Source organism: Geotrypetes seraphini, chromosome 3, assembly GCF_902459505.1.
Source record: "Geotrypetes seraphini chromosome 3, aGeoSer1.1, whole genome shotgun sequence".
NCBI classification, from domain to species: Eukaryota; Metazoa; Chordata; class Amphibia; order Gymnophiona; family Dermophiidae; genus Geotrypetes; species Geotrypetes seraphini.
In genome coordinates this window covers 374881721-374904905 of record NC_047086.1, presented here as the reverse complement: position 1 = coordinate 374904905, position 23185 = coordinate 374881721, and the positions used below count along the sequence as shown (strand labels likewise).

At 42.5% G+C, this 23185-nt stretch overlaps 1 protein-coding gene across 3 annotated transcripts in view; it reads right to left on the bottom strand.

Annotated features, from left to right (window-relative positions):
- Positions 1 to 23185, bottom strand: part of PSME4 (proteasome activator subunit 4) — a 418332-nt gene that overhangs the window by 11941 nt on the left and 383206 nt on the right. For all 3 annotated transcript variants that reach the window (XM_033936116.1, XM_033936117.1, XM_033936118.1), the window contains 2 exons: positions 13201 to 13363; positions 2939 to 3072 (listed from right to left, as the gene is read on the bottom strand). In XM_033936116.1, the coding sequence (XP_033792007.1) occupies positions 2939 to 3072; positions 13201 to 13363 (297 nt within the window). The remainder of the gene's footprint in view (positions 1 to 2938; positions 3073 to 13200; positions 13364 to 23185) is intronic.

Here is a 23185-nt window from a genome sequence, read left to right as displayed (position 1 = left end):
CAGACTACTCCTTAAGGTACTTTTTTTTGTGTGTGTGTCTTTTATACTCACACTGGTGTGCAATAACTCTGTTTGTTGGTGGAATTATGGTAGAGTTGTTTTGTTTTTTTTAATGCCATTTGGCTTTTTTCTTCACCTGTATTACATTTGGGGCTAGTGACAGGAGTGAGCCTTTGATAATATCTGTTGTAGCCCCTGTTCTTGACAGGGGAGTGTTTAGCTTTCAGGCTTTTTTCTTTATTATTTAAGTCAGTAAAGTCTTGTTATTTGATGTCTTCCCCAGGATTTTAATAGTCTTAATATTGTACACCGCTTTGACAATTTATTTAAAGCGGTATATCAAATTTTAAATAAAACATAAACATTTACACTATATTTGGTTTTATGTAGTGGTCACATGTATACTAGCAAATTCAGCAGGGCATTTTGAATTTTGGGGGGGTTTGCCCCTGTTCCCTCTGTGGATATTATAAGTCTGTATGCATGTCATTCCAACATGACGAACAAAACTTGCTCCTGAAACACACTGTTTGTGTAGATTCAAACAAATTAAGCAATTATTTCACTTGTGAAATAATTTTTATACAGAAAATAAGTGAAAATGCATCATATTAAATATTTTCTACACTATGACCTGTAAGCCGTTCTGAGCTCTTTGGAGACAATGGCTAGAAAACGAAATAAATAAGTAAATATATAAATACATACATTCAATTTATTCCCTATAAACTCAAATAATATATGAGGCAAATCAAAAATTAAAGGCAATTGTTAAATTACACGATAACTGGAACAGAGCTAGTGAAATGCAACATATGTACTCATACATTGCTTGTTGGATAGTTCGGCCATGCACAGTGCAGTGCTCAGCCTTCAATCGTATGGCAGCCATGAGGTCAGAAACATGGACGCTCCTTTGCAAGATTGTACCATCGAAGAACAACGTGCAGTAGTGCCCTCCTCCAAGAAAATCATGTTAACCTTTTGGGACATTTAGGGGCCTATTCTGGAACATTTCCAAGTGCATGGGCAGATAGTGAACAGTGAAAATTTCTGTGCATGGCTGCAAAATGAACTTAAACCTGAAATTCACAGCAAAAGAAGAATGTTATCCAAAACAATCTTGCTGCACCATAACAATGCAGTCCTCATACAGCAGCAGCGACAGAAGAAACAGTGCAACAGCTTGGGTTCGAACGTCTTCCATATCCTCCTTATAGTCCAAGTCTGGCACCTAACAATTATCACATCTTCGGTCCACTAAAGGAGACACAGTGAAGTTGTAGATTCACCTCTGATGATGAAGTAAAGGAAGCAAAGCTCAGCAGGCTTTGGGAGAAGCTGAAAAACTTCTTCAATGCAAGAATGAAGAAGCTAGTTGAACGATACAACAAATGTGTCGTCTTGAATGGGTACTACGTGGAAAAGTGATATGTTCAATTGCTCACAGTAACTTCTATTAAAGTTGTTAAATGTATTTTGCCTTTACTTTTTGATTAACCCTCATATTTTAAAGGGAAATTATCAGTATGTAAAACTGAAACAAAACATTGAGATTGGTTTCAATTGCAGAATCTGATATAGATATCTAATTTTTCCTGCATTTCACTCCTCTGTTGTGAAATCTCCTAAATTGAACCAAGTTTCTGTATATGTATATATGTGTATATATATATACATAGTGGTACCTTGGATTACGAGCATAATCCGTTCCAGGAACATGCTCGTAATCAAAAATGCACGTTAAGAACGTGAACTCGCAGGCCTTGAGCATGCTCAGATGCTCAAGGCCCAGCAGACGAGTAGGCCAATCTTCAAGAGCCCAGATGAGGGTAAGAAGCGGCGGGGGGGGGGGGTGCCCAATTGTGTCGGGGGGATGTCAGATCGTGTCGGGGGGGGTGCCCAATCGTGTCATGGGGGGGGGTCGGATCGTGGCGGGGGGGTGCCCAATCGTATCAGGGGGGGGGTCGGATCATGGCGGGGGGGGTGCCGGATCGAGGCAAGGGGGGTGCCGGATCGCAGGGGGGGTGCCGGATTGCAGGGGGGGGGGGGGTGTGCTCGTAAATCGAGCCATGCTCGGTTTCCGAGGCACCGATTTTGCAAATGTTTTGCTCGTCTTGCACTCGTAAACCAAGGTACCACTGTATATATATAGATATATATATAGATATATATAGTAAATACAAGAAAAAAGGGTACATTTTAGTATGTTTTAATTGTATGTTGAATATTTGTTTGACATTAGTTATTATGAATGTTGTTATGTAACCTGCTCAGAACTGTGGATGTAGCGGGCTATACAATTATTAAATAAATAAATGGTAATACAATCCTTTTGAGGATGCCATATAATTCAAAGGGCAATATTTAATAGCACATACAATCGTTCATACCTGCTATAGACAAGGGAAGTATTTACAAAGTAACAATATTTGTATGCTCAGCAGACTTCAGTTGACGCCTATAGTCTTCTATTTTCAAAATCCAACCTTCTTAATTTTAATTAATATTACAAAGAATGCTTCATTGCTCTCTCCCTTGGACACTATGGGGTAAATCTACAATATAGGGCTAATATTTACACATGTACATGTTTCGAATAGCAGCATTTATGCACTTGTGGGTACATATATGTAAATACCTGTAGGGCAGTATACACCTGAGTGACATTCAAACTTACATGTGTATCTGCAGCACTTATGCTGGCATTAAGCAGGAATGTCATTGGTTAGGCACCAACTTTCTTTTCTAGAACAGGCTTCTACCAGGGATCCTCTGACAGTCACCCTCTGACTATATCACACTGTAGCTGTACAAAAATGCTAAAGGGAAATCATGTCTCATGTATCTTATTGCGCTTCTCCCGCTAAATCATTCCAAAACTTAGGTAAACATTACTTGTCTTATACAAAACACACAAAAAAACTGGCTTTGTTACCTCAATTGGTTGGGGATCATTAAGGTGTGGACTGAGATCCATCAGAAGCTGTGGCATCCATGTAGGTACATCATAAGGACTTGCTAAAATACAAGCACTAAGTCCTAGCACACCAGCATGGCGCTTCATCAAATCTGGAAGAACATACAAGACAAAACATATTATTGTGATATTATTCATTGTCACCAATGTGAACACCCAAATAAGAATACCTCTATCAAGTAACATAGGGCTCCTTTTACAAAGGTGCGCTAGGGCCTTAACGCGTGGAATAGCGTGCGCTAAAATGCCGTGTGTGCTAGCCGTTGCCGCCTCCTTTTGAGCAGGCTGTAGGTTTTTGGCTAGCGTGCGCTAATCCGGTGTGTAGCGCACCTTCGTAAAAGGAGCCCATAGTCCTAGAACAAAACAAAAGATTTTGATAATTCAGCTGGATAATGTAAGATTTTAGGACCTCCATTTTTCTTTGTTTTTTAAGTTGGTGAAATTGCTTATTTAGCTCTTCCCAGTAAGTATGGATTTCAGTACTTTGTGAAGGCTATGTTAATCTTAACCTGCAACGGACTGGAATGGCTAATGTGTCACTGGCTATTCTGTTTCCCCCTGACACCTTGGAATACGATACTGAAAATGTATTGTTCAGACTAAAAGCAAACATGTTCACTTGAAATGTTCTCCATTTGAGAAAGTTTGTAGCACGCTTTCATTGAAGACCACTTTGGGAGGCAGGAAGACAACTTATTCTGGTCACCTGGTACATAGCTGCTTTTATAAAAACCCTAACATTATACTTAATTGCAAATTCTTCCAATCTCCTGGCACAGTGGTAAGAGCCCCATACTTCCCTGTGTGCAGACATCATACCAAACAGGAATCAAGTGGCAATGTGCTAACGCTGCATTTTCTCATAGAAAAAATGTGAACGTATTTGGAGAACTATAGAACACTCCCAATTTCAGCTAACTGATAGAGATTAACTTCTTTGTTGACCAAAAACTTTGAATATGTTTACTGTAAAGAAGGGCTTCCCAGCCTATGTTAGAGGCATCTGTTGTCAGTATGTTGTCAACCACTAATAAAGAGGTTGAGAAATGGAAGTATTTCCAGCAAATTGGACTAGAGAATCCATATGGAGTCATGCAAAGGGAATTACACACACAGCGGATGCCTTATGTAAGTTTTTGCTGTCATGGTTTAGCCAAGCTCCTAGGTATGTTAATTTCCTGGAAGGAGAGAGATACAATTTTTGAAAATGTACCAAAAACCCACATACTAAGTGGATAGATGGAAGTCAGTGTTTCAAACAGCATCTGGTCTGAAGTGTACCATCAGTAGCAAGTCATCTAAATACAGAAAAACCGGTGTTTTTTCTGCATCAATATTTTAGGTGACCTATTTAGAACTGGACCCAAAATATCCTGGCTGCAAGTAGGGAAAGAACCAGTAAGGATTTCATTTGGAATTTCTCCTTTAAGAAGACCTTAAGATTCTGGAGGTCTACAATAAGTCACAATCCCCTTATTTTATCTGGAATCTTTTCTTTTGCTTCATGTTCAATAGTATTTGTAAGGGAAGGAAGAGTCTAAAACTTGAATTGATAACCTATTTTGATTGTACTGAAAACCCTGGGTTTTGTGATGCGAGGTATCTGTGAAAGAAAAGCTGCAACTGACTGTTCACATGAAGGCTAAGATACAGCTGATCATAGATGTGAATAATAATAATAACTTTATTCTTCTATACCGCCATAATCGTGCGACTTTTAGGTGGTTCACAACTGAAGAGAGCTGGACAATCAGCGAGTTACAATATACAGATAGTCAGTGAAATTACAGTATACAGAATCTTAAAATTGCAGCAAATTACAATATAAGTTTGTTTAGAATTTCAGAAGGGCCCTTTTAGAAAAAGTGGCAAATTATATAATACAATTTGTTAAGAATTTCAGGGGGGACATATTAGGAAAAAAGAAATGGAAATTAGTGTTTGCTGTAGTTAATGTTTAGGTGATACATTTGTCGAATAAGGCAGTTTTTATGACTTTTCTAAAGGCGAGGTAGGTCAGTCTAGCTCCGTTAATGTAGTTGTCCAGCCAGTGTTGTTGTTTGTTTGCTTGGTACATGAAAGTTCTATCCAGAAAGGTTTTGTATTTACAGCCGGTAATGCTTGGATATGCAAATAGATTGCAATTTCTGGTTTGCCTCATGGGACTGTATAATACGAAGTGTGATAACAAGTATGTAGGAGCTAGTCCCCAAACTAGCTTGAAGCATATGCAAGAGAACTTGAATATTATTCGTGCCTCGACTGGCAGCTAGTGCAGGAGTCTGTAGAAGGGGCTGACGTGGTCACTTTTTTTCAATCCAAATATCAAACGGACTGCTGTGTTCTGAACAATTCTAAGTTTCCTCATTGTTTTTTTTTTTTGGTATACCCATATAAATGATATTGCAATAATCCAGTGTAGAAAGTACTAGTGATCTAGTGATTGCACTAGTAGTCTAAATGATAATGGGTCGAAGTATTTTTTGATGGTCTTTAATTTCCATAATGTCAGGAAACATTTTTTTACCACTAAATTTGTGTGTTCAACCATTGTCAAATGTGTGTCTAATGTGACTCCCAATATTTTTATTGTTTTAGTAATCGGGTAATCGTGATCTTTTATATGTATCGTTGTTTGGGTAATTTTGTCCATTGGGCTTGCAAGGAAGATTTTTGTTTTTTCTGTGTTTAGTTTCAGTTTGAAGTTGATTGTCCAGTGTTCTATTTCGGTCATAATATGAGAAATGTGTTTTGAGGTCTCGTTTGTTATGCTGTTCACTGGGATTAAAATGGAAATGTCATCTGCATATATGTAGTAGTTTAAGTTTAGCTTTTGTAGTAAGTGTCCTAGGGATGAGATGTAAATGTTGAATAGTGTAGGTGATAGTGGTGAACCCTGTGGTACTCCCGAGGGGTTTCTCCAGGAGTTTGAGTATGTCCCACCACTAACCACGCGGTATGATCTCTTTGTTAAGAAACCCTGTACCCAGTTTCTTATTCTTCCCGTAAGTTCTATTGCATCTAAGCAGTGTAGCATTATTTCGTGATCAACAAGATCAAAAGCACTGCTGAACTGGACTGTTCAGTTTGTCTTGAGGCAATTTCTCTAATGGGTTAGTTGTACACATACCGTGACAGGAATGAACCCCACTTCTAAGCCAGAGCATGTGGAGTATGATTTTAGTCTCTCAAATTTATTGCTAATGCATTGTGCTAAACAGCTTCTTTCTTGAATTAATAGTATCCAAAAGTTCAAAAGGGCTTACAAATGAAATTACACAAACAAAACAGACATCATTTCTCTCTATCAAAACCCCTAACTAATCAAATGAAATTCCCTATCAAGATGAAACTCTCCCTGCTTTCCCCCCTTATTATTTTTTGCATACTGGTAAATAACATTCCTATTTATGATTCTTCCTATGCTAGATTAATATAATCTCTTTTCAAATCTCAACAGTAACAAAGACTTGAGTGAACATATAGGTCTAACTTCTTCCTAAAGGTAAGACAATCCATAAAGGTTTCTGAAAAGTATTTCAAAAAATAGCATCCGCCAAACTAGAGATAACACTTTATGGAGTCTGATTCTATAACAGAAGATACAGACTACATTTGCATTCCATAGGATGCAAATTTACAGAGGAATTTGCTAATTTCAAAGCATCTCGTAAATATTCAGATTTTCCCTCCCACAACATAGAAAAAGCATGAAATCTAACAAACCAAACCTGTTGTATCCTGTAACAATTTTGCAATCCTCCTATTCTGGAGGAAATTGAAAACTTTACTCTTTGATAATTAATTCCAACATGATCTCCGCAGGAAGGAAAACTGAAAACGCTACTCTCTACAACTAATATCTACATGATCTTTGCATGTATCTCTCTCATGTACCCCCAGTTTGGCCTCTAGCAGCTCAGGGTCTGCCGTCTGGCAAAAACCCTGGGCAGCGATCATGCACACTGATCATCCAGGCCTTTGGCCAAACAGCATTTGACCTCTGAAAGGGAGCCTGCTCAATGTCGCTTTAAGTTGAATCACCCACTGATCCAGAGCATATGCCGAGCATTGAATGAAATTGCTGAGACTTTTCCCTTGACCTTAATAATATCAGAGTGCATCCGCTAAATAGTCCATGCCTGCCATCCTAGACTGAGGCAAAGGCTCAAGGTCCAGCAGGCTCTGACTTCTGAGCCTAGAATGACAGATGCGTGCCATGAAGGAAGTTGCAGCTGCAGCCTAACTCCTAAGGTTAAAGCCTCAAACTGCCTCCGGAGGACCATATTTACTATGCGGTCTTGCGGATCCTTTAGAACTATTCCTCCTTCGCTTGGTAGGGAAGGGCGCCTGGTTACCTGAGCTACCAGGGAGTAGAGAGCTGCACGGGAACGGGGACGACGGGAATCCCGCGGGACCCACGGGGATCCCGTGGGGACGCCCCTAGGGTCGCGGGAATCCCATGGGGACGCCCCCTAGGGTCGCGGGGATCCCGTGGGGACGCCTCCAAGGGTCGCGGGGTTCCTGCGGGGCTGGATGTACTAAGTCGCGCGGCTTTTTTCCCTACCTGCTCTGCTGGCAGCACAGAGCCAAACGGAAGTCTTCCCGACGTCAGCGCTGACGTCGGGAAGACTTCCGTTCAGCTCTGTGCTGCAGGCAGGGTAGGTAAGGAGGAGTAGCCTCGCGGCTCGAGTGACTACCAAGGGAGGGGGGCGGTCCGCCCCGCCCCGGGTGCAGCACAGCCGGCCAGGTCCCCTTACTTTTGTGGCGCTTTCCCGACTGACCGGCAACAGCCCTGGTCCGACAAACCTCCCTGCCCTTAACCGCGAATCTAAATTACCTTCTTACAGCAGCTGTAAAAAGGAAATTTAGATTCATGGTTAAGGGCAGGGAGGTTTGTCAGACCAGGGCTGTTGTCGGCACAAAAGTAAGGGGACCTGGCCGGCTGTGCTGCACCCGGGGCAGGAGAGAAGGAGGGGGGAGAAGGATGCTGAAAGCACTGGGGAAGACAAAGGGGTGGAGAAGGACGCTGAAAAGACATGGGGAAGACGGGGGGGGGGTGGAGAAGGACGCTGAAAGGCCATGGGGAAGACGGGGGGGTGGAGAAGGACGCTGAAAGGCTATGGGGAAGACATAGAGGGAGAAGGACGCTGAAAGGACATGGGGAAGACAGAGGGGGGAGAAGGACACTGAAAGGACATGGGGAAGACAGAGGGGGGAGAAGGACACTGAAAGGACATGGGGAAGACAGAGGGGGGAGAAGGACGCTGACAGGACATGGGGAAGATGGGGGGGGGAGAAGGACGCTGAAAGGAAATGGGGAAGAGAGAGTGGGGAGAAGACGCTGGCAGGGAAGAAGACAGAGATGCCAGACTATGGGGGGAGCGGAAGGAAGAAGATGGGTGCCAGACCAATTTGGAAGGGGGGAGAAAGGGAGAGGCACAGTAACAAACAAATGGAAGACGCAGAAGGAAGAGAGACAGTGGATGGAAGGAACTGAATGAGAACATGAGGAAAGCAGAAACCAGGAAACAAAGGTAGGAAAAGAATTATATTTCTTTTTTTTTTTTTTTTTGCTTCAGGATAAAGTAGTATATTAGTTGTGTTGATAAAAATTTATAAACAAAAGAGGCTCTGGTAGAAACCCATTTACAAAGTATGTATTCTTCCCAATTAATATTTCCAAATTAATAAAGTCTTTTTGCTTATTTGTAAATGAGTTTCTACCAGAGCCTTTAATTCAGTAGCATAATTAAATGAAATAACTATTTCTGAAGTTTATAGGGACTGGCAGGGACGGAGGGGATTCCTCACGGGGACAGAGGGGATTCCTCGCGGGAACGGGTGGGGACAGAGGGATTCCTCACGGGGACGGGTGAGACTTTGGCGGGGACGGGTGGGATTTTTGTCCCCGCGCAACTCTCTACCAGGGAGTTCACTTTTGATATAGCAAACATTTGCTGGAATTCCTGATCCATGGGATACAGCTTAGCCATTGTCTTAGCTACCTATAGGGGAGCCTTCAGGGGTCTCCCAGGGCTCTGCGACTAGGATCTTCATGTGTGGGTGCACAGAAAAGACGTGGATTGAGCCCAGACCCTGCTCAGCAGAGAATAGTAGGAAGATGGGGTTTGCAGAGGGTTTATTTTCAATTCTCTGAGGGACTCTGTAATGATCTCTAGTAAAGCAGAAGACTTAAAAAGTTGGCAAATGGAGGGATCCTCTCACTGATCTATAGCTGATACCTCATGGTCCTCTGAATGGGAAGACATTTCTCCCAGCAGGTAAAACTTCACTTGGGGGACAGTAAAGGGATCAAATCAGACACCGCTTCCTCTGAATCCCTGTCCGATGGAATATCATAGTCCAGCATAGCCTCCGCTTTCAGGGAGGAAATGCTCTGAGTCCCCAGTTTGGACTGTGTGCACTGGTCCACTTGTCTGCAGATCTGACCGGTGGATCTCTGCCTTGTGCATAAGCCTGCCAAAGAAGATTAATGAACTCTGATATAAAGGCCTGAGAGGGCAAGTCTCCTTGTCCCTTAGGGTGGAGCAAATGCCTTTTCTTGAGCTACAAAGCTTCTATACCCTTATGGTGTGCAGAGCTGCTGTCCTGGGCACCAGAAGGTTTTTCATTCCAATTAATAGGACTATCTGCTTTTCTCTACCCTAGAGACCTGTGAAGCACAAAGCTCTCACCCCTCCATCCCGTGCGTATGGGCGCTCTTCAGCTGCCCATCCAGAGCAAATAAGGCATGATATAGAGGTATTAGGGTCTGCGGATTTCAGCCCTATCAATTTTAAGGGAAAATGAGGTGTTTTACAAATGTTGGAGAACTTAGAAAGAAAGAAAGAAAAAAAAATCCAAAATGGCTACTGCAGCAGTGTTTTGGCATGAAAAAAAATCTTTAAAATGCTTCAGACCTGACCAAAAATAACAAAAGAATAGAATTTTAGAGGAGAGGGAACAAAGTCCTAGTTGTAGAAACAGTCAAAACACAAATTTTCAGACCCCCAGACCCCCCCTCCCTGACCATGTGCTGGGGAAATGGTGCTGCAGCCTGCTTCAGCTCCCTGAAAGAGTAGCTGGATCTGGAGGGGTTTTCTGCCTCAAGTCGTTGGCCAGCTGTTACGCTGAAAACATCAGGCTGTCAGTCGGACTTTAGTTAGACTGAGCCTCCATCCTTGGCTCACGATGAGTGCCGAAAGAATGAAAAGGAGGGGGGGGGGGCAAAACTACAGCCAGCACAGTAAGCGCCCTGAGGAATGCTATTGGTGCCTATCAGCCTGTGTTCAAGCTAACTGAGTCAAGGAAGTGAGCAAATGCTTAGGACTCGAAACTCGCGCTCCACAAATCTTCATCAGGCTGGCTGTACAGGTCCCCAAAGGTTTCACCTGCCAGCTGCAGACTGAAGTCTGCTCCTCTCCAAGCAGGCATAGCAGTTACTTGAGCCACATAAAAACTGCGAATGACTGAAAAAATTGAAAAACACTGCAAATTAATAAAGAAAAAAAGGTATGGCGCATGATGTATTGATTCAGGCATACGGTGTGGCAAGAAAGAATGGATGGAGTCTGGAGTTGACAGTGGAGGAGAAGGGTAAAGATGAGAGGCTTGCCCAATGAACGGAGTTCACGAGGAGGAGCATGGGGGGGAGATATTGGGGGGCTTCAGAGTGAATGCACTTGTAAGTCAGTAAGAGGAGTTTGAACTATATTAGGAAATGGATTGTGAAGCCAATGAAGTGACTTGAGGAGAGGGATAATGTGAGACTAGCAGCTCTCACGGAATATGAGTCATGCAGTAGCATTTTGAACGGATTGAAGAGGTGAGAGATGGGTGCACGGGAGGCCTGAGGGAAGTAGATTGCAGCAGTGAGTTGATGAGAGTGTGTATAAGGGTTTTGTAGTGTGTTCAGAGAGGAAAGGATGGATTTTTGGTTATATTATAGAGGAGGAAACAACAGTTTTGGCGGTTTGTTGGATTTGAGCAGAGAAGGAGAGAGAGGAGTCAAATATTACCCCAAGGTTGCGAGCTGACAAGACAGGGAGGAGGATAGTGTTATCCACAGCAATACAGAACAGTCTCTGGGAGAAGAAGTGAGTTTAGGTGGAAAGATGGAGTTCAGTTTTAGCCATATTCAGTTTGAGATGGCGGTGATCCAAAAGGTAATGTTGGACAGGCAGGCTAAGATTCGGGCCTGAATTCCTGTAGAGATATCTGGTGTGGAGAGGTAGATCTGGGAGTCATTGGCATAGAGGCGATATTGAAAGGAGAGGAGATCAGTGTACCAAGACAGTGGGTACACTGTGTACTGAAAAGAGTAGAGAGCCCAGGATGGAGCCTTGGGGTACACCAATAGACAGTGGGATGGCAGTGGTGGAGGATCCACCTTAACATACACTGAAAGTACAATGGGAGAGATAGGAAGAAAACCAGGAAAGAACAGACCCCTGGAATCCCAGTGAGGACAGCGTGTTGAGAAGGAGGTGGTGATCAATAGTGTTGAAGACAGATTGAGAAGAATGAGGATAGAGTCCATTGGATTTGGCCAGGAACAGGTCGTTAAGAGACAGAGTCTGAATTACTGATATTTAAGAAAGATACTTTCTGATTGGCAAGTGTTTCGCTTACCCTTTGTTCAGAAGATATCTGCAATGAATTGCTTTTACATTTTTGTGACAAATCCCTCAACTTTACTTTGTTTTGGCAGTAAGCTAGGAAATCCTTGAAAACAGAAGAAGCTGTTACAGGATGCTGTATGAGAAAGAGTAGACTGAAGTGGTGATTCCCTCTTTTTTTTTTTTTTGCTAAAGGATGAAGATGTAAATGCAGAGGAAGAAAACCAGTTTCCTTTGATGGAAAGGAACTTCCTATTGTCATTTTTGTTTTGTGGAAGCTTGCTTAAATTGCACACCAAGAGATTTTTGAGTGCCTTAACTCCATGCTGAGACTTTGGCACTTAGGCCTGGATTCTGTATAGGATGCCCAGTCTCAGAAGTCACCTAAGCGGCTTTATAAAAAATTTTTTTATTCTTTATTGATTTTCATACTTCAATAGTGCAGTACATGAATATATAACACATAATACGTCAATACAAGCACATTCAACTTACAATTATACAAAATCAATCATTTTCTCCCACCCATCCAACCACCCACTTAATGATTATTCCATAAAACACAGCAACATAGAGTTCCCCAATAATCTTACCCTAATCAAATTAATAATATCCTCCCCTCCTCCCAAAGTGTAAATATTCTAAAATCAATTAGTACAGAGATATCCCCCACTCCCACCCGTCCTTGGATGTGTATGAAAATAAACAAAAACTGACTTATAAACAAAGACCTGCTATAGTAAAGTTGCATAAGATGCCAACGGACCCCAAACTAATTTTAAAAAATTACTGTGCCCCAAACTATCTGCATTAATTTTTTCATATCTATAGCAGGAGCACAGATTAGCCCACCACAAAGGAAAATTTAAACGATCATAGTTCTTCCAATTATGGGTAATCATCTGCATGGCTATCCCGGTCATGATAAAGAAAAGACGGCCTTTTTATTGATCCATAGGAGGCTTAACATGTAATAATGTTCCACAAATCACCTAAGTGGCTTTTGAGAATTGCACAAGGGCATCCTATACAGAATTGCGCCTAAGCTAACCTAAAAGAACTCGATTCTCTAACCAATGTCCATGTTACAGACGCTGGTTAGAGAATCGGGTTGCCACTGAGTTTATCACGGCAAGGGATTTCCCTGCAGCAATAACTTTAGTGGCAACATGTCCCCACCCCCCACGAATACTACCGGCAGGAGGGATGCCCAATCCCTCCTGCCCCCCCCCTTAGATTGCACAGCAGGAGGGATACCCAGTCCCAGTCCCCGGGGTGGGGGTTGAACTTTCAGGGGGATGGGGGATCCAGCAGAAGGGATTGGGCATCCCTCCTGCCAGACCCCCCTTCCCCGGTAGATCGCACAGCAGGAGGGATGCCCAATCCCTTCTGCCGGATCCTCCATCCTCCTGAAAGTTCAACCCCCACCCCGGACCCTCCCTAAGCCTCCCCCAAGGTCCCCAGATCACCTTATTCCAAAAATGGCGGTGTCCAGACCTGATCGGTGCACCTTATTTACCATAAGAATCAAAGTACTAAAGATATAACCAGAAAAAAGCTTACTTTCATATTCCAGAATTTCTATAGAAGAACTATTACCTGCACAAGGAATGGTATCCACCACTGCACCTAGGTCTCGCTTTCTTTTTTTAGGTAGTTGAGTCTTGCAAAGCTGTTCAAAGTAGGTCTGCATAGGGCTGTCCATTGATAAGAAGTTACACTGCAGCAGACCACTCAAGGTAGTAGCAGCCATTTCTCTCACCTGAGAACACAAACACACAAGTATTATGCTGACATTGTATTATATCTCTCTTATTTGAATTTCAGTGCAGTTAAGTTTATTTTTTAAACTGTAGTCCTATTGTTAAATTTCAATTTGCTGATTTTGAGTTTACCTCATTTATTGTATTTGGTCTTTTTACTACTGCTATACTGTTAACAGAATTGTAAGTTCTGTATTGAATTATACCTGCTGTACACTGCCTTGGGTGAATCTCATCTTGAAGGCAGTTAATAAATCCCAATAAATAAATGAAAAAATAGCAATCATGAAAGTATATATATATATATATATATATATATATATATTTTGCAATCAACAAGACATTATCCTTTATTTCCTGCTATATCTTGTTTCTCATGTTCTCAAAATGATCCTATTTTAAGTTCATTTGAGAAGGTCAACACGTTATTAAAACCCACCTAGCCTCCAAGGGATATCATCTACTTATTCCTGTGGAGGAGGAAGGAAGAACAATAACTATGACTGCCACCCAGATTACAGATTTTGTGGGCTGGCTCCTCAATGAAAACATAACAATCAGGGTCTCTTCTACTGGAGTTTATTTAGTTTCCTGTTTTGCTTGAGTTGGGTATCTCCAATCCTGGCAATACTTATTAGCTTCTCCAGTGCAACATCATATAAACAATAACAAGCAGTTTTGCTGTCTCTCCATCTGTGGGAGGTCATTCATTAAAATTGGTCCAACATAATAAAAAGGACTAGTTAGACAGACTAGGATGCCTCCACCACTTAATTCTGGAAGTCAGCAACATGAAAAGGAGTTTCCTATTGGAATTGGTCAAGTATGTCCAACTAACTCATATGGGCTACTTTTAGAGACAGGATGCTGGAATCAATGAACCACTATTCTCACCCAAAACGGAATTTCTTATATTTCCATTCTCTTTAATATAGGCCAACAATTTAATATCTTAATTGTTTTCATATGATTTATGCAATAAAAAAGATTAAAACTTTGTCTCTGTTTTTCTGATTTTAAAAACAAATATATTTTTTTCCTAACCAATGCTAGTACTCTCCCAAGAAGAAAATATAGTCTCAGGCTCTGAGATGGGGAAAAATATATCAAGTCCCAATTGATTATAAGAATACAAAATTAAACATGACACACACATACAAAATAGTCTGAAACTCCTCCACTTCCACTTCAAGCATAACAATAAGGAAAAGTACTTTTCCTCTTTCATAGAAGCCCGATAATAAAAAAAAAAAAGTCTGTAGGTCATGAAATGTTTATCAGCTTCATTCCTCAGTGTCAAAGGAAAATCATTCCATGTTGTGTGTACAAGCACTAACAAAGTATTTCCTTTTAAACTGTTGAAAAGACTAAATCTATGCTCTTTATCAATCTTTCTTTCAAATATGAGAAATTTTGACCTTTTCTCATGTCTAAAACAAAGCCACCAATTCCAGAATAAAATCCTCATGTCTTAATAGTATTAAAAAAAGAAGTAGCATATCCTTGAATATTTCATCCTTTTGTCAATATGTGCCATGCTCTGAACATAGGTTTAACTAACTTAGTTGATTTAACCCAGGGCTGCCCACACTTTTTGGGCTTGCGAGCTACTTTTTAAATGACCAAGTCAAAATGATCTACCAACAATAAAATAAAAAAAAAACACAAAGCACACTGTACGCATAGAAAATGTTAATCATCATTCCTATTCCAGGGTTTTTCAAAGAGGTCTATCACCTCAGTAACAACCATACAAAAATAGACAAATAAACCCCCCTCCCTTTTTACTAAACCACGATAGCAGTTTTTAGCGCAGGGAGCTGTGCTGAATGCCCAGCGCTGCTCTCGACACTCATAGGCTCCCTGCGCTAAAAACCTCTATTGCGGTTTAGTAAAAGGGGACCTTAATGTAAAATATAGACAGCAGATATAAATTCAGACACATTTTGATCACTAAATTTAAAATAAAATCATTTTCCCTACCTTGTCTGGTGATTTCATGAGTCTCTGGTTGCACTTTCTTCTTCTGACTGTGCATACAATCTTTCTTCCCTTATTTTAGCCTGTATGCTTCCTCTCCTCCAGACCTCATTCCTTCCCCCAACTTTTCCTTCCTCTTCCCTGCCCTTTCTTTCTCTCTGCCTCCCTTTCTTTTTTTTCTGTTTCTCTTCTTTCCTTCTGTCTCCCTTCCTGCCCTTTTTCTTTCTTTCTGTCTCCCTTCCTGCCCTTTTTCTTTCTTTCTCCCTGCCCTCCCCCAAGCCACTGCCACTGCCATTACCATCGGGGACCAGGACCCAAACGCCACCAATAACAGGCCCCAAGCTCTCCCTGCTTCGGCCAACCAGCATTCCTCTCCCCGACGTCAATTCTGCCATCGGGAAGAGGAAGGCTGATCAGCCCAAGATCGTGATCAACCTATTGGGGGAAATGCTGCCGGGTCCTACCTTCGCGGAAACAGAAAGTAGGCAGGACCCGGCAGGAAGAAGAACAAATGCTTCACTAACCTGTCTCCCGCATTAGCCCGTAGCGAACGCTTGCTTCAGGGCTCTCAATATGTGCGTGCCGGCTTCCCTTCTTCCCCCCCCCCGGACATAACTTCCGGTTTCAGAGGGAAGAGAAGAGAAGCCGGCACGCACACGTTAGAGCCCAGAGCATAAGTTCACTACGGGCTGAAATCTCCAAGCCGGTTTTTTTAATGTTCAGCAGCGGCAGATGACAGCTGGGCGGACCGCCCAGCTAAAAGACCCTAGGGAGAAGGCTTATCGGCCCGTAGATCAGGGCGGCAACATGAGTCTATCACGGAGCCTGGGATGGGCTCCGCGATCGACTCACATTGCCTTCCTGAGCTACTGGTCGATCGCGATCGACGTATCGGGCACCCCTGCTTTAGAGGCTAGTCTCACAACATTTCTCAAGACATCAGTTCAGAAATCTGTCTCTAGAGGTGCTCTTTTGGTATCTCTTCTGAACATGATGGATAAGGAGTTGGTTTTGCTAATAGATCTCATGCATATTCATTGGAGAAATCCTGAAAACCCGGCTGGATTGCGGCCCTCGAGGACCGACATTGGACACCCCTGATCTAAGGTTTCCGCACCCTCCCTCTTGAATTCCATACCCAATTACTTACGTGAAGAACCATCTCTAAATCAATTCAAAACTAAACTAAAAACATTTCTGTTCCATGATGCTTTTGGACCTTAACTGTCCTTGTAAGGACTAATTATCTTGCTTCCATTTTAGTTTTCCCTTACCTATTGTTTGTCCCTTTTTTGTTTACTTTTTCTCAGAATATTGTAGCTCTTACCTTTTTCCCTTTTGTCTTCATTCATCTAAGGTTTAAGTTATTTGTTGTACTAACAATCCCTAGTGATGTCTTGAATTGTTATTTTTATAACCTTGTTTTATCGTATTTGTACTTTGTATAATCTTTTATTATTGTACACCACTTAGAAGTTTGATTAGGCGGTATAAGAAATTTTAAATAAACTTGAATGGGGGTCCCAAGGTCAAATTGGAATGAATGGTCCACTAGAGAAGAACTTGTCTCGGTTCTGAAGGAATGTGGATGATGTCTGCTAGGTTCCCACTACCTTGAGACCACTGAGAAACTAGGGTCCACTGGGCCTTTCTCAAATGGAGATGTGTCTTGGGTGTGGCATGCACTGTGAAGGCCATGTGGCCCATCAATCTCAACATATGCCAAGTTGTGACCTGCTGGCAGCTTTGAACCTGGAAGGCCAGTCATTAAGGTGTCTGGGGGCAGATAAGCTTAAGCTTGCAAGGTATCTAGCAGGGCTCCTATGTACTTCAATATTTGAACATGAATCAAGGAGAACTTGAGGTAATTCATCATGAACCCTAGTAGATCCAGCATCCGAACAGTTCTGTGCATGGATTCCAATGATAACTCCAGAGTTGTACTCCAGATAGGGAGACATGTACACTCCCAGTCTGCATAGACACTACACTTCTGCTGCTAGACATTTGCTGAAAATCCTGGGAGCTGATGCAAGGCCAAAAGGCAGAACACTGTACTTGTAGTGGTGTTTCCCTATTCCAAATCTGAGATACCTCCTGAGGGACCTCTAGTAAGTCCTTTTCTAGACTCTATCGGATAACATCACCCAGCTGTGAGAATCACCAACCTTCTTGTCTTCAGAGAATGCCAGTTTATCACATTTCCTAATTAAATACATATTGTTACATTACCAAATATAAGCAGACATGTTCATCTACTGAGGGTACAAATAACTACGATGCAATCCATGTGATGTAACACATTACTATAAATTATATCCTTGAACATGATGTTCTGAAGCTTCAAAAAGCAAGTGCTCTACTAATTAAACACAGTAACTCTACAATAAGCTCTTGAGAGTTGCTTCTTCCAATTTGCATTTCCACAGCACATTATTAAAATGTGGTCTACTAGGAAGTGAAAAACTATGTCAGTATTGTCACTGGCAATTTGTAAGTCTCCAAGAGACCAGACTATTAAGTGAAACATGAAGTGCTAATGTAAATCCCAGAATGGGTAGAAGCTTGGCTGTGAAATGAGCGGGCTCACAAGGGAGCTAATCATTTACATCTCTCTTCACTGAATTCAATTTTATTTTTAATACTGTCAATTTAATAACCATATTATATCAAAACAATCAGTTGCAAGGACTCCAAATATAAAACTATACTTTTCATATACAAATACATTTTATTTACTTCTTTTGTTTGTGTCAAACAACTTTTTTTTAAATAAAAGCGGAAAATATTGAAATGCCAAGCAAGATGGAGTCTCCAGAAGGGTGGCTACTAAAAATGATCAATGTTCTTCATCATAAAGCACATGAAGTAGACAAAGATCTTAAAATATATACTTTGGAAGAAAGGCAGGCCAGAGACGATATGACAGACATTTAAATACCTCCATGGAATAACTCTGGAGTGAGAGGCATTGATCAAACTGGAGAGGGGGTGGTGGTTACGCTATATGTTAAAGAGGGAATTGAATGAAATCAAATAAACATTCTGCATGACATATATAGCAGTGTGAAATTCTTATGGATAGAAATTCCATGTGTGAAGGGAAGGAATATAAAGGTAGGGTTATATTACTGTCCCCCAGGACAAAATGAGCTGACAGATGAAATGTTTTCAGAGATTAGGAAAACTGGAAAATTAGGCAACAGTATAATAATGGGCGATTTCAATTACTACCCCAAAATATGGAGAAAGAACAAGCTCAAAATCACACTTCTATTGTGTCTGGCTTGTGCCTCAGGGTTTGCACACTTTCTGTGGCTCTGAAGGCTTGGCTACAGAATGTTGTTTATTTTATTCATTTATACCCCGCATACAACTTAAAGTCACATACTTACAAAATACTGTAAAACAAACTTTCTTAATAATACAATATTCACATAATACATCACAATAAATTATTCACTGGGGGTTTGCTACTATACATTATAACTTCCACTGATTAATCACAAATGCTTTCATAAATGCCTTTTAAATTGCTGCATTGTTGTACAGAATCGCAATGTACTGGGGCAGGGCATTCCACAATCATGGTCCAACAATTAAAAATGAACTATCAATTGTTGTGGCATGGGAAATCTGTTGCAAGTCTGGGACTACTACCTGGTTTTCATTATTAACCTGCACAGTTCTTTAGAAGGTATAGAATTGGACAGCTTGTTTAAAATATTTCAGCATATCACAATATAAGCTCCGGAAGACTAGACACAGCATTCTATCCTGTATTCTGTAACTTACTGGTAGCCAGTGCAATTGCTTTAGAACTGGTAAAGCATGTTGGTATTTATTTAAGCCTCCAATTATTCATGCTGCCACATTTTGTACCATTTGTAAAGCACATAGCCTTGGCTGTGAACTTCCTATGTATAAGGAATTAGAAAAGTCCAGCCTTGTAAGAACCAAACATTGTACAACAGTTCTGAAGTCAACATTTGTTAACGCTTGCTTTAATTTATTTATTAAATTTAATATACCGCATTCTGTTCTATAGTCTGGTTGCACAAAAATTTAAATCATTCCTTTTAAAATGTCTACTCGTAGGGCCAGCAAGTAAACTGCAGCCAGCCTTCCCCCTTTATTTTGAGCTCATTGGTGCAAGTGCATATGCAAATTGAATCCGTGGGATCGCTGTAGGGCGTGCGTACGATCAGATCATTTGCATGCAGAATCTGTTGTGAATTGGTCGCTCGGCAAAACTCAGCCAAGAATTGTCCAACAATGATCCAGATCGGTGAGTTTAGTGAATCTATGCCTGTGTTGGATTTAATTTTTTTTAACACTTTTACTACCTTCAGATGATACCTCAGAGAAGTGTGTTAATCCTTGTTCTAGTGACTCGCTACTTCCCAAATCATCATGTTTGATAAGTACTATTCTACTCCATTCTCACCAACTAGCAGTACAATTGGGGGAAGAGAACAAAAATGCCTTTAGAACTCATACCATGTGGTCCAAAGCTTTTCTCGTTTGGCCTTTCAGCATCATATATCAGAAGCTTGTTGGATGCTCTCTAGCCCATCCACTTATATAAACACTAAGAATCTCTGGTGAACAGCGTCCTTTTGAGGTTGGCATCAGAAAAGTAGAACTCTCCAGATTCTACATACTCTTCAACAGAATATTAACTTGATTTCTTAGTTTATTCTAAGAACTTTCGTGAGAACTTATGGCAGCCATTTGGAAAGTAGCGCAGGGCCGAGCGGGAGAGCGTAAAGCTTGCTCCTGATGTCCGAACTGCTGATTTGTTTTGCCGCTGGCTGGGAAATGAGGAGCCTGGAGCAGCGAAGGCTACTGCGGCAGGCATGGAGGAAGAGAAGTCGGCTGAGCTGCTGGGCAGAATTTAAAAAGGTACCAGGGGATGGGGGGGGGGATGTTTTGCCTGGGGCTGGCCTGGAGCTGGCTGGATGGTTTGGGGCTGGCTGGCAGGTTGGCCTGGAGCTGGCTGGCTGGCTTGGGGCTGGCGGGCTGGCTGGGGGCAGGTTGGCTGCTACCATTAGATGTGCCCACCACTAGATGTGCCCTGTACCCTGTCCCAGCCTATCACTATACCACCAGAGGGGGAACAGGGTACAGGGCACACCATTTGGTTCAGAATTTTTTTTCTTGGGTTTTCCTCCTCTAGAGGTGGGTGCGTCTTATGATCAGGTGAGTCTTATGGAGCGAAAAATACGGTACTTTTGCATGACTTTGCAGTATGTATGTTGAGACAGAATTTAGGTAGAGCAGTATCTCAAACTTTCTCAAGCTTGGGCACAATAAAGGTAGTGGTCACAGCTCGAGACACCCAAAAGTGCACGGATGTTGCCGTGACGATATCACACGTATGTGTGACATCATCACGTCGATGTCCGTGCATGTACAGAGGCCCTCCAAACAAGCCCTGTGATGCCAGTAGGGGTTGCCAGCAGGGAAGAGGGCCGGAGAGAAGGAGATGCGCTGGTGCTGGCTGATTGCCTACTGCACTGTTTCTCAACTACTTCAAGCTAAGTAATAATAATAACAACAGTTTATATACCGTGAAGTTCTATGTACCCCCTAAGTCTAACAAATATCAACTGAGCACCCAAACCACAGACCTCCCAAGCTCTGCCCTAGGCCCACCCAAGCTCTGCCTCAGATCCCACCCCCTTTACTAATTGTAATGAAATTTTTTACATTTATTTTTCATATACATACAATATACACAGCAAATTCTCAAAACTGACACATCAATCACTCTCTTGAAAATAAAATCATTTTCCCTACTTTTGTTGTCTGGTGACTATTTTCTGTGCTTTTAACTATGTTTCCAGTGCCTTATCATCCATTGACGGTTTTTCTCTCCTTCACTTCTTTCTTCCTTCCTTGCATCCATCTTTGGCATTAACATTCAATTTTTCTGCTTTCTTCTCAAAATCTACTTTTCCATGTGTTACCTTCCCTACCTATCTCTCTCTCCTTCCCTCTCTGTTTCCATGGTCTGACATCTCTCTCCTTCCCTCCTCCCCCCCAGTAGTCCAACATCTCTCTCCTTTCCTCTCAGAAGTAACATAAAAAACATAGTATATAATGGCAGATAAAGACCTGAATGGTCCATCCAGTCTGTCCAACCATACATGCTCCATAAATTAATTTAAATGATCCTTTTTCTTAAATATTTCTGGGCCAGAAACCCAGAGCCCTGCATGCTATCCCCAACATCTCTCTCCTTCCCTCCCTCCTCCCAGTGGTCAACATCTCTCTCCTTCCTTTCTCCCCAGTCTGGCATCTCTCTCTACTACTACTACTACTACTACTACTACTACTACTACTACTATTACAGTATTTCTATAATGCTACCAGACTCCCCTCCTTTCCCTTCCATTCTCTGGTCTGGTATCTCTCCCTTCCTTTAGTCATCTCTCCTCCCCCCCCCCGTATAACATTTCTCTTTCCCTTCCTCCTTTCTGCCCCCTGCAGCCCATCTCCCTTCCCTTCCTTCTTTCTGGTCCACCTCCCAGTCCAACATTTCTCTTTCCTTTCCACCAGTCCAACATTTCTTTCTCTCTTCCTCCTGCATGTTGCTTCTCCTCCAGTCCTCCTTCCCTCCCCCAACCAACTTCTCTCCATGAGTCTCTTCCCTCTTTCCTTCCCCTAAGTGTGACATTTCTCCTTCCCTCCTTTCTATCCTCCCCATCCATCTTGCCCTGAATCCAACACTTTCTGCCTCCTGCACGCTTTCTCTCTCTCTCCTTGCCTCTTTCCTCGAGTGACATCCCTCCTTCCCACCCCAACCCAACATGCTCTTTCCCTATGCATTGTTTCTCCCTCTCCTCCACCCCATGTCCATTTCTCCCTCTCTCATCACTTTCACTTTTCCTGCAACAATTTTCTTTCCTTCCCTTCCCTAACCCCACTCACAACTAATATGATCTCTCCCCATGCACCATCTCACTCTCCCCTCCAGTGTTTCCTTTCCCTTCCCTTCTGCCAGGTCCAGCAGCACATCTTCTCCTTTCCCATGTCCAGCAGTACCTCTCCCTCTCCCCATGTTCAGCACTACCTCTCTTCCGCTCCCTTCCTCCCCTGTCCAGCAGTACCCCTTCTCTTTCCATCCTCCCCTGTCCAGCAGCACCTCTCCCTCTCCCCATGTTCAGCACTACCTCTCTTCCGCTCCCTTCCTCCCCTGTCCAGCAGTAACCCTTCCCTTTCCATCCTCCCCTGTCCAGCAGTACCTCTCCTCTTTCTAGCGGCAGCTCACTGTGCTTTTAACTTCCCCATGCAGCTGCCCCTAGCATTAGTTTAGACACAGTTCCATCAGGCAGCCTTGGGGCCTTTGCTAGGCCAGCCCGCTTCTGACTAAAGAGAGGAAGTTGCATCATTGAAGTGGATCAGCCTAGAAAAGACCCGAGGCTGTCTGATGGAACCGTGTCTAAACTAATGCTAGTGGCAGCTGTGTGGTGAAGTTAAATGCACACTGATCTGCTGCTGCTGGTCCAGGGGTATGGAGAGAAGACGAGGAAGGCAGGAGTCCTGGGAGATATGTGATGGCAGCAGGAAGTGGCTAGACATAAGAACATAAGTAATGCCTCTGCCGGGTCAGACCAGGGGTCCATTGTGCCCAGCAGCCCGCTCCCGCGGCGGCCCTCCAGGTCCTTGACCTGTAAGTTCCTACCACTTGAATTGTTTATGCCCTAATCCTGAAGTACCCTGTATAGTCCCCCTCTATCTATACCCTGTAATCCCTTTCTCCTTCAAGAAGTCATCCAAGCCCTTTTTGAAGCCCATTATTGCACTCTGTCCTATCACAGCTCCTGAAAGCGCAT